Source organism: Staurois parvus, unplaced genomic scaffold (assembly GCF_062004578.1).
Source record: "Staurois parvus isolate SC_StPar_1 unplaced genomic scaffold, SC_StPar_1.0 ptg000172l, whole genome shotgun sequence".
NCBI lineage: Eukaryota > Metazoa > Chordata > Amphibia > Anura > Ranidae > Staurois > Staurois parvus.
Window position 1 is genome coordinate 10,126,344 of NW_028317968.1, and position 12,648 is coordinate 10,138,991.

At 41.0% G+C, this 12,648-nt stretch overlaps 1 protein-coding gene across 2 annotated transcripts in view; it reads left to right on the top strand.

The window, feature by feature from the left end:
• Window positions 1–3,935: 3,935 nt before the first annotated feature.
• The window catches only part of RNFT1 (ring finger protein, transmembrane 1), a 57,223-nt gene continuing 48,510 nt past the window's right edge, over window positions 3,936–12,648 (top strand). Inside the window, exons 1-2 of one of the 2 annotated variants that reach the window (XM_089676648.1) lie at window positions 3,936–4,107; window positions 11,586–12,016. In XM_089676648.1, coding sequence (XP_089532774.1) covers window positions 4,082–4,107; window positions 11,586–12,016 — 457 coding nt within the window. In that variant the 5' untranslated portion in view covers window positions 3,936–4,081. Of the gene's footprint in view, window positions 4,159–11,585; window positions 12,017–12,648 lie in introns of both variants that reach the window. The other variant, XM_089676649.1, reaches the window with a different exon arrangement.

Sequence of the window (12,648 nt, forward strand, 5' to 3'; positions counted from 1 at the left end):
CAAAGACCATGATTTCAGTGAGAACCCTGGGTCCTGTTTTAACACTCGGGACCCCGAACGCCCGATTCCGGGACACATGATCACTGTGAAAGCCTCTGATTGGATATCACAGTGATCAGTCACTGTTAACCCCGTCCCCCCTGTTTTCGCTCTCTGAATGGAGGTCCTTTTAGAGAGAAATAAAAGTGTTTGTAAAAATAATTAATTAAATAAATAATAATAATATAAATAAACATACCTAAATCAAGGTTTGATCTAGGTCAGTGCCAAGGTTAGTGTTTGGGTCAAGATCAGGGGCAAAGATCAAGGTCAGCATTTTTTTTTAAATTTCTAAATTAGTATCAGTGTCAGTTAGTGGCAGGATAAAAAAAAAAGCGAAATGAGCAGTTTTGTTTCTGGGCTGTAGTACGGGTACAAACAACAACTAGCATACACATATGTGGTATCACTGCGATTGTCAGGAGCAGGAGAAATAATTTTGGGTTGTTCTTTGGTGGTTGGTTATGGTAGTAGCCAGACATACACAACTAAATTTAAAAAAAAAGTTTTTTTTACTGTTTTGGGTCAGTTTTCCTATCAGAAGATATCCATTGCCATTTACCACCAAATAAAAGCCCAATTTGTACTGAAAAGACAATGTATAATCCACTAGGATGCATATAGTAGTTGTGATGATATGTATGGTTTTGCTAACACATGTCAAAGTTGCAAAATTGTGCTTAGGCTATAAGATTTGTTTTAGCCATAGGAGTGAAGGGGTTAAGGTAAGTTTTACATAATGTGCTAGTATGTGATGCTAGCACATTATGCCTTTTACCTTGCAGGAGATTTTTTTTTTTTTGGATGCAGTTTATTATTGCTTTAAGTAAAGTTGCACTTTAGCCCCCCTTTATACCTGAAGATTTTGTTGCGTGATTCCCAAAGAGCAACAACGCTCAAGATGAAGAATCTCATTATTCTCAAGGCGCCTGTTTACACCTGAGCATTGTGCTGCTCGGAAAAAGTGACAGCCCCGTAGCAGATGTACTGCTACAGGGCGGCCACGCTGTTGTAAAATCACGTAAATATATGAGATTTTGCATTACCGGGCAGAGGGCACACTTGCGCTGTCAGTGGCTCTTGAAGATGTCAACTGACCAGCAATTTATGACCCGGGACTCTGTGATCGGCGCAGAAGCTGACAGGGGAGAGATCTGTGTGTAAACAGCACAGATCTCTCTCCTGTCAGTGGGGATGTGCTACTTTCTATCTCTCTGCAAAGCACAGAGATAGAAAGAAGCACATACCCTAGTAAAACAGAACACAGTAAGCACAAAACAGTACACAGTTTAATCTTTGATTGCCCCAGATGTTATCCACTTCCTGCCCAGTATCATTAGTACAGTGTCAGTGCTTTTTAGCACTGATCACTGTATTGGTGTCACTGGAGATGTCAGTGGCAGTTTGGCAGTTCCCACCCAGTGCCAGAGTCAGAATTCCTGCCGCAGTCCCGCTATAAGTCGCTGATTGCCGCCATTACTACTATAAAAAAAAGAAATAGATCATTCCCGTATATACACCACCATTTGTAGACGCTATAACTTTCATGTAAACCTATTAAGCCCTGGTTCACATTGCAGCGGTGTGGGCAATCCCATGTGATTTGCACAGGAACCGAACCACATTCCTGTACAAATCACATGTGATTTGTATGCGGTGCAATCGGAGTCATTCATTTTGTATGGCTCTATTCGCACAGCACCTGCACCAAAAACGTGAAGGACCCTTTTTTGGTCCGCACTAGAATCAGCTCACATAGGTATTCACACTTATGCGATCCGATTCTGCACATTGTACCGCAGAACATACACACCCGCATCGGTCAGTGTGAACGGGATGCAATTGTGAGGTGGTGCGGAATTCGCACTGAAAACGCTGCGAATTCCGCACTGCATCAGTGTGAACCAGGGCTAATATACACTTACTGGGATTTTTTTTAGCAAAGACATGTAGCAGAATACATTTTGGCTAAAATTTATGAAATTAAATTTTTTACATTTTTTTTTATCGGATATGATTTATAGCAAAAAGTCTAAAATATAGGCGTTTTTTGTGTTTTTTTTTGCAAAATTGTTGGCTTTTTTTGTTTATAGCGTAAAAAAACCCGCAAAGGCAATCAAATACCACTGAAAGAAAGCTTTTTTTGCTCTAAGGAGCAGGGCCCTCCTAACCCTCTTGTATTGAACGGTATCATTGCTGCATTGACTCCCTTTATATTGTAAAGTGCTGAGCAAATTGTTGCCGCTATATAAATCCTGTATATTAATAATAATTTGTGGGGAAAGAAAATTACAAATTTAATTTGGGTACAGCATTGCATGACCGCAACGCACAGGTGATCAAATGCCACCAAGAGAAAGCTCTATTTGTGGTAAACATTACATAAATTTCATTTGGGTACAGCATTGCATGACCGCGCAATTGTCAGTTAAAGAAATGCAGCGCCGTTTTGCATAAAATGGCCTGGTTAATGAGCGGGAGGTAAATCTTCTGGAGGTCAAGTGGTTAACCGCTTCCCGCCCGCCATATAGTAAAATGACGGACGCAAGGCGGTTCTCTCGTTCTGGAAGGATGTCATATGAGACGTCCTCCCATTCTAACCGCGCATGCGTGGCTCTGGGAGTGTGCAGCGTAGCGACCGGCGGTGCACTGTGTCCCTCGGACACAGTGGATCTCCGATCAACAGAAAGACCCGAAGATGTCGGCTCGGTCATGTGATCAGCTGTGTCAAATCACAGCTGATCACATGTAAACAGGGAAATGCCGGTTGTCAGCATTTCTCTCCTCACGAGCGGTCACACTGACAGCTCGAGAGGAGAGCCAGTAATCGGCATTCCTCGGAGGGGACATGTACACAGATCATCAGGGCACTGATGATCAGTGTGCCCTGATGATCTGTGTAGCCCCAGCTGTGCCACCTGTCAATGTCCATCAGTGCCACATCAGTGCCACATATCCTTGCCCATCTGAGCTGCCTTTCAGTGTCAAACATCAGTGCCAGTCAGTGCCACCTATCAATGCCAGTCAGTGGCACCTATCAGTGCTGCCAATCAGTGCCACCTATCAGTGCCGCCTATCAGTGTGCATCATTGCCGCCTATCAGTGCCCGTCAGTGCTGCATATCAGTGCCAGTCAGTGCCGCCTATCAGTGCCATATATCAGTGCTGCCTTTCAGTGCCCATCAGTGATGCCTGTCAATGCCCATCAGTGCCACCTACCAGTGCCTCCTAATCAGTGCCCATCAGTGCCACCAATCAGTGTCCATCAGTGCAGCCTATCAGTGCCCATCAGTGCAGCCTCATTAGCGCACATCAGTGAAGGAGAAAAATCACTTATTTGCAAAATTTTATAACAAAAACTAAGAAAAATTTTTTTTTTTTTTTTTAAATTTTCAGTGGTTTTTGGTTTGTTTAAGAAAAACTAAAAAACCCAGAGGTGATTAAATACCACCAAAATAAAGCTGTATTAGTCACAAAAAAATGATAAAAATTTCATATGGATACAGTGTTGCATGACCGCACAATTGCCATTCAAAGTGCAACAGCACTGAAAGCTGGAAATTGGCCTGCGCAGGAAGGGGGTATAAGTGCCCTGTAGGCTGGTGGTTAAAGTAAAAAAGAATGTTAACGACCGCCCTGGATTCATCAAACCTAAGCAGAGCCGCTGTACAAACCTTAGCTATGTCCTGTGTATTGGTTATTGAAGTCTCCCGTGTACTTAGTAGAGATTCGATGGAAGAATCGGTTACTTGAGCGAGGGAAGACTTGGTTGCTAGGGTCAGAGGACGCCACTCAGCCCTGTCTTTGGTAACCACGCACACAGATTGTTCCCGTCATGACGTGCAGCGGCGCTCCATGCTCACGCGGACCCACAGTGGAGTAAACACACCCCGCCCCCTCAGTGACGTAGTGCTGTTGTCGGCTGGAGAAGGTCAGGCCCGCAGAACCCGGAACCGGAGACAGAGCGGATCACTCGTACGAGGAGCCTGGGGCTTGTGTTGTGGTGGACATGGCCTGCTGCGGTCACTACTTCCCGGGACAGTATGAAGCTCCGGCCGTGTTCTGAGCGGTGAGGATGTGCTTTATGTAAACTTTAGGGGTTCTAGAAGACCAGCACACGGTACGGAATACTTAGGACCCTTCAGGAATGACCAGCAGCACTAGCAAGTTCTTTTTCATAACTGCATGTCCTTATAAACCCTAATCAGTTTCCTGTGACATCATGGCTTACTGTGTACTGTTTTCTAATCCCAAAAGCAAACATTTATTATATCTTGGCTGTGATGGCCGCATTAGTTTTCCTTTTTAGGCATGTTTCTATTTTCATCTGGTGATCCAGCCAGTAAGTCTGTAGTTTTTCAACAGGACATGCTGTCTTGCTGGTGTAGCAGTTAGAGAGTCAAGAAAATCCATCTACCACAAGGGTGCTTACTAGGGTTGCCACCTCATCCCTTTAAAACCAAACATATATTGATTATATAGGTTTTGTGGCAGATTAACCACTTCCTGCCCGGCCAATAGGAAAATGACGGCCGGGCGGGACACTCGTCGATCCAGGTGGGCGCCATATGACGTCCTACCGAGATCGCGCCTTGCGTGTGCCCGCAGGACTGCGCTGTGGCGAGATCTGCCACCGGCTGTGGACACGGCCAATGACAGATCTGTGTACCGGGCTGTTGCCAGTCCTTTGTGACCTGCTGTGACCAATCACAGCAGGCCACATAACCATTGTAAACAATGGATGGCTTCCTTTCATACCATCCATTGTATACAATTGTGTCACTAGCTGTGATCGGTCACAGTGATCACATGCACAGACTGGGCCAATCCTATCTGTGTCATGTGATTAGCCGTGGCCAATCACATCTAATCACAACAAAAATAACCTGAATTAATCATTCAATATTTCTCAATATTTTTATTAAGAAAGTTTTGTTTTAGGAATACAACAAGCTCAAGATACGCCGACGCAGGGGCAGAGCAGCACAATAACACAGAAACAGATACATCCTGCTGACTTGTATTAGCTAAATAACGGAATGTCCAGTGACATCAAGGAGGGACAGCAAAAAGTCGAAAAGATAATAGCAGCAGTAATCCAACATATTATCGGAAAAAGAAGAGGAAAGAAAAAAGGTTAGAAGAAAGGAAAAAGAAAATAAAACAAAAAAAAAAAGGGAATCAGAAAACATGGATGAAAGGGAAACTAGAAGAATCACGGATCCAGCGCTAGCACAGGCAGCGACTATAAGAGGCCATAACTGGTAGGAGGCAGGGATGGCAAGGAATAACATATCCAAGGTTCCCAAACCTTAAGGAATCTCGGATGAGAATCATGAAGAATTCTAGACATCTGTTCATTTACCAACATAGCATTCATCCGGGTCCTCACCCCCTGGAAGACAACCGAAGGGGTTCTCCAAACTTGAGCTATAGCACGTTTGGCCGAAATAAATAGGATGCCAATTTCTTCTGAGACCTAGACAGACCCAATATTGGGCAATGCAGGAGGGCCACCCTTGCATCCCTACAGACCGTAATGTGAAATAGCGTTTGTAGCAAACCAAGAACCCTAGACCAGGAGCCTATCTGAATTAATCAATTTCATTCAGTTAAAAGCTTGCAGCAAAGAAATTCTTTGATATAAGCAATCATATTGTTAAAAAAAAACCCCACTAATCACTTCCCTATGGTGGCATTGTATTACTTTGGCCATAGTGTAATATGAAAAGAAAATCGTAAGAAAAAAAAGTACTAAAAATATTTTAAAAATAAATTATCAATTTTTTTTTTTTGTACTATCACCAGTCAGTGTCCCTGATCACCGCCACACCAGTTATATGACGATCCTGTAGTGCACTGGTGATGGTATGTAAAAAAAAAAAAAATTGTGAAAATAATTTTTTTAATTTCTTCATTTTACTAAAAATTATGACAAAGAATTACAACTTCTAAAAACTCGCCATGTCTCTTATGAAAAACATTGGACTGTCTCTACTTTGCAAAAAGGGGTCCTTTGTGAGATATCTGTTAGTGGTGCACCGAAATGAAAATTCTGGTCCCGAAACTTCAAAATGCACTTGGCCGAAAATTGATAAAATGCGCAGTTTTTAAAAATATATTTTTGGGGAAAAAATACACTTTGATTAAAAAAAAAAATATATACCCCAATTTTTTTGTAAAATATGAAAGAGGATATTACGTCGAGTAAATAGATACCCAACATGTCACGCTTTAAAATTGCGCACGCTCGTGGAATGCCGTGAAACAGCGGTACTTAAAAATCTCCATGGGTGATGATTTAAAAATTTCTACAGGATAGCAGTGTAAAGTTACAGAGGAGGTCTAGTGCGAGAATTGTTACTTTTGGTCTGACGTTCGTGGCGATACCTCACATGTGTGGTTTGACCATCGTTTACATATGTGGGCATGGCCTATGTATACGTTCACCACTGTGCAAGCATGGGGGGGCGAGGGCACTTTAAACTTATTTTTATTTTTTTCACTGTCCCTTTAAAACATATTTAATCACTTCTATTCCTATCACAAGAAATGCATGCATCCCTTGTGATAGAAATAATTAGTGACAGGTCCTCTTTATGGAGAGATATTGGGTCAATAAGATCCCACATCTCTCCTCTGCAATGTAAAGATGTGGATCAAAAAAAAGCATTGATCTAGTGGTTAAAAGAAAAAAATGGCCGGAACTGGAAGTGACATCCAAGGGCATAGAGATGAGTGGAGGCCATCTTTCCTTTGCTAATCTCTATGCCAAGCGCCGGTATCGTTCCATGGTATCTTAGGTAAGGCTCAGAACTACCGACCGGCGAGGGGCGGGGGGTTTTTTGGCACCTGTATCGGTGCTTTTTTTCATATTGGCCGACGGCGAACTCTATAACTTTCCTACAGACTAAATAATAAATACTGATTTGGGTTATTTTCACCAAAGAAATGTAGCAGAATAGATCTTAATAATTTGATGATGCAGCGCTAAAACATTAAACATCTACACAAACAAGTAAAACAGATAAAAGTGAACAGGATAAAATAAATCACTTAGTGCAATACGTGCAAAAAAGAGGTTCAATGGAACCTAAATAAAGTGATTTCAGATCATTATTCCCTTCAGGGAATTAACCATTAAGTGTTTCCCTAAATCGGGACAATATTAATCATATAGGTGACGTGTGCAAACAGATCTCAATACATCATAGATCCTTTTAATATTATCTTGTTTAATTAGAATACATCTTGGCCTAAATTTATGAAGAACAATTATTTATTTGCAAATTTTTAGAACAGAAACAAAGAAAAACTTTTTTTTTTTCATAATTTTTGATCTTTTTTTGTTAAATTAGCAAAAAATAAAAAACCCAATGGTGATTAAATACCACCAAAACAGCGTTGTGGAAATTTAAAAAAAAACTACTTGTCCAGGGACTAAATCGGGGCCCCTATCTACTTGTCCAGATAAAAAAAAAAAAGTTTTAACCAAAAAAACAAGAGGCTTTATGGCGACCTAAATGTGTAATATTTTTAACATTGTGCTGTTTATCTCCTCCTCCCTCGATGACTAACAGTGTGATGGACAACGATTGGCTGCTCGTCAGGAAAGGGTGGGTCATGGCTTATCCTTTTTCCCTTTCGCTGCCAGAGCCGGTTTTTGCATACGTTTAAAAAATCATTTTAGGCCTGAAGATTACATAAAACCCCCTAACATCATATATTTTCTGAAAGCAGAAACCCTAGAGAATAAAATAGTGGTAGTTCTGATTTTTTTATGGCGCATAATTTTACCGCACAAGTTTAGTAAAAAAAATACAAGTTAATTTTAGGGCACAAAAAAGCAATAAATTACTTGTCCGCTCTTCTCCCTCCCCTCTAGCAGACGGCAGCGCTGCCCCCGAATGCTTCCACCTGACAGGTGAGCCCGCAGCAGGGCTAAAGGTAGAAAAAAACTACATGTCCCGGGTGTCTGGTAATAGGAATCCAACATCCCTGCAAAAGAAAGCTCTAGTTGTGTGAACAAAATGATAAAAATGTAGTTTGGGTACAGTGTTGCATAACCGCGCAGTTGTCATTCAAAGTGTGAGAGCGCTGAAAACTGAAAATTGGCCTGGGCAGGAAGTGGGTAAAAGTGCCCGGTATTGAAGTAGTAATTAAACTCAGTGCCTTATCTGCATTAAATTAGCCTCAGAACCTGTGTAATTAATGTGTTCTGGTTTAAAGAGATGAGGTGGCGACCCTAGTGCTTACAATGAGCAGCTTTTATCTATGTATGTAAATCCTTTATCCCAAAAGGATGCTGTATCTGATTATAAAGTGTTAGGCTCCATTCATACTTGTGCGATTTCAAAACTGCGATTTTTATTGTGACTTGATGCGACTTTGGGTGAGTGCAACTTTGGTTTTGACCAAGGATGATTGTGCTATATAAAGTTACACACAAGTCGCATTTATATCATTCAGGTGTGACTTTGGAGGGTTTACATTGAAATCTATGGCCCTCAAGTCGCATGAAAGTAATTCCTGCATTAATTTGGTCTGACTTTTCAAGTTGCTGTGACTTGAACTCACCCAGATATGAATGGTACTCATTGGGAAACATGGGGTGCGACTTGTCATGCAACTTTGGACCCTAAAGTGGCACAAGTGTGAATGGACTCGAAGTCACCGGTCACACTGCTGCAATTTAAAATCATGCGATTTCTGAAGACTTTATTGCAACTTATGAAGATTTCCATTATATTCAACATTTGTGAAATCGCAATAAACTGCAGAAAAAGTAATGCAAGAACTACTTTAGAAATTGTGCTGCAGCACACTGACATTCACATTCATTAGATGCAATTTCAATTCTCAAATCACACCTGAAATCGCACCAGTATGTCCTCCCCCCCCAGACTGACAATGCTTCTCTTACAATAAAAGCGGTGTGCCTAGCATGAAACATGTCAGATAGAACTTGTTCCTGTTTTTTGTCTGTGTGTGGCATTCCTGTAGCCGATACAATTGACTCTCCTTCATAATTCTGCTAGTAAGTGGAATCTGCAGCTACTAATTGCAGCCAGTTTTTCTGGTCCCTGAAAAGAGTGTTTAGGCCCTTTTCAGATGGGACAGACCCATCAGCAGATCCACTTGCTCTGCTCAGCAGGGAATGATTCCCGCTGAGCAGGCAAATGACAGGTCTGTGTCCGCTCTGCTGCTGTAGAGCGGACGCAGACACAGCCCGTTGACTTCTATGGGGCGGTCGGATGGAAACGGACCACTTGTCTGTTTCCACCCAACTCATCCGAATTGATCCACCAGACGGATCCGATGGGGAATGGATGGTGTACAGGATCAGATTGGTTGCTGATACTTGTCTGCTGACACCCGCTGGTCCATAGAGGTCTATGGATGGTCTGATCAGGTCCGCCTGAAAAACTGACAGGCAGACACAATCAGACCATCAATGTGAAACTAAGCAAACAAGCTGAGGGGTGTGCTGAAGGGGAATTATATATTTTCTTAAAAACGAGGCCCTATAGAATAAATTGGTGGGTTTTGCAATTTTTTGTGTCCCACAGTATTTGTGCAGCGCTTTTTGAAACACAATTTTTTGGGGAAAATTATTCTTTTAAAAATGTTAAACTTTCACGTAAACCTATTAATTTACACGTATTGGGATTTTTTTTCCAGCAAAAACATGTAGCAGAATACATTTTGACCTAAATTTATGAGGAAATTAGATTTTTTACATTTTTTTTTACTGGACATGTTTAATAGCAAAAAGTCAAAAATATTGTTTTTTTTTTATCTCAAAATTGTCTGGTTTTTTTTGTTTGTTTTTTTTTATAGCGTAAAAAATAAAAACCATACTGGTGATCAAATACCACCAAAAGAAAGCTCAATTTGTGGGGAAAAAGGACATACATTTAATTTGGGTACTGCGTTGCATGACAGCGCAATTGTCAGTTACAGCTGTAACGCAAAAAATGGCTTGGTCAGGAAGGGGGGGGGGGGTAAATCCTCTGGAGGGCAAGTGGTTAAAGGTGGAAAAAGTTCTGAAAGGATTTATTTGTCTCTTTTTTTTACATCACAGAAACCTGACATTTTAGCAGTGGTGTGTAGACTTTTTATATCCACTGTACACAGGGGGTGTGCAACACATCCTGTCCTTCTGCCTAATACAGAGAGAAAGTTCTGGCATCTAGAGCTGTCAAAGGAAAGCAGTCTGGCAATGTTTATCAACAACATTGCTTAAAAGAAACAAAATTTCATTTTGTATCTGTTTATTCATCTATAGCTCAAAGGGATGAACTTTGAGCTGTAGATGAAGTCAATTAAAGCAACCTGACAAGTATAAAAAAGTTTTGTAATTTTTTTAATTAAGGGCCAGTTCACACCATGGAAATGCAGTCCGGATGTGTTTCTGTATGCGCGCTTTTGCCGTGTTCCTGTGTGTTTTTGATGTGTTCCGGTTCATTTTTTCTGCTTTCTTTTTTCTTCAACTTGAAATGTGCTTTCTGGGTCATTTTTGGTGCGTTTACCTGCCTTCCAGTACAGTTCAGTGCAGAAAAAATGCAAAATGTTCTACTTTTTTCTGGAACTGGAACGCACCAGAACTGACCGTACTGGTGTTAACTATGCCATTGGAAACCATGTAACCTTCTGTCAATATGTATTTGATGCAGAAAAAAAACGCACTGGACTGCGGGTAGTGTGAACTGTCCCTAAATGTTTCTGTTTAACCCCTTTTTAACCCTTAGTTTACTCTAATCAACCCTAATTAACTCCTTCTCCTCAATTCGATTATTAGTTTTCTGATTTTTTTTTTCTATATTGTTAACTAATAATATTTAAACTTTTTTTGTTTGTTTTGTCCATTAATATTTTTTACACCTTTAACATATATTTACAAATTTCACATTTTAAAAAGCCCAAAATGTAAAAAAAATCACTTTTTTTCATTTGTAGATAACTGCAATGATTTGTGCCGTAATCATAATTTTAGTGTCATTTTAAACAGGACAAAGTACAGAATAAAATCTTCACCTGTTTTATATGCAGTAACCGTATTTTTAAACTAACACTGCTCAAAGAAATGAAAGTGCGTTTTGTTATGTTTAGGTATGTTTAATTGTTTAAGGATTATGAAAAAAAATCATTGTTGCAAGACAATGCTCATAAAAAGAAAGCCTTGTTTGCCCTTAAATAAAACAATGACAAAGTTATCACTGAATAAACAGGTCCATAGCAGAAATTTAAAAATTGCTCCGGTCCATAGAGGGTGAACAGGTATGAGAGGCGAAGTGGTTAAAGCAGAGCTCCACCCAAAAGGGGAAGTTCCGCTTTAAGGCTGTGTCTCCCGCTCCCTGTTAGGAATTGGCATCTTTTGGGAGCGGGAACCTGGATTTGATAGATACCTGCTCCCACTTCCAGTGCAATCACCTAAGGCGATCGGAAGCAGAAGTTCGCCATTTACAAATTTGTTCTGCTTTGCTATGTAGTTGTAATAATTAGAAACACATACTTCATGTTTTAACCTTGATACTTTTAATTCAGGAAATGTAGCAGTGAGGCCAGCAATTTAGAAGATCAGAATACCCTAACCATGCAGGCAAGTTCTGGACATGCTCATCAGGCCGGCAGTATTGATGGTTCCTCAGCTAGTCTTTCTCTTCCCACTGTTCGTTCACCAGCAGAAGGTTCCAGCAGTACTGGAGAAGTGACAATAAATCTCCGCCCTACAAATTATGAAAGTGAAGGACGGTCTGGGTCTCGACATACCAGACCAACCATACGTTTACACAGTCGGCATGGTCATGCACACTCAAATTCCAATGGCGCAAATGGGCCAGATGATCCAAATCATGCAGACAATAGAGAAAACAGCAACAGTATCTCAGAAGTCCTGCATGTCTACCAGTGGCTGGAAAAAAGCTTTCCATATATATTAATCTTCAGTGCCAAACTTATTGTTCAGCACCTAACAGGTAATGTTCAGCTTTAATGTTAAATTCAAAGCAGCCCTATTATCCTGACTGTAAGCCTAAGTTGACACTAGTGCTGTTGCAGAATCATGTGTTTCTGTATTGCATTTTCGGTTTTGATGCCTTTTCATGCTTCATTTTTTTTTTGGAGGACAAGAAGACTGGATTTTCTGCACAAAACTGTGCTGAAAATGCATGTACATGTGTTATAAATGCATTGTATATGCGCTTTCCATACGTTCCCATTATAGCGTATGGGCCAAAAATGCACTGTGTTGCACCAAAAGAAGCACCTGTATCTTTAGAAAAAACACACACTGTGCTGCATTGACACAAACAAGCATCACAGAGAATACTGTAATTTTATTTGTTGTGCATGCCAGCGTGACCGCAAATGCAGGCAAAAGTGTGAATAGGAGCTACCAGCTAAGCATCCAGTAACACAGGGATTGATTAGTTCTTTCATGCCTCTTCGCTTAACCCCTTGGCGCCGACGTAACACAAATATGCGGCCTCACAGAACTGGGCTTTTTTCATGGCTCCGCATATTTGTGTACCTGTCTTTGTGCTGGGAGCGCGCCTCACGGCACACTCCCAGCACAAAGACCGCGGTGTCACTGAGAGCACCGGGTCCC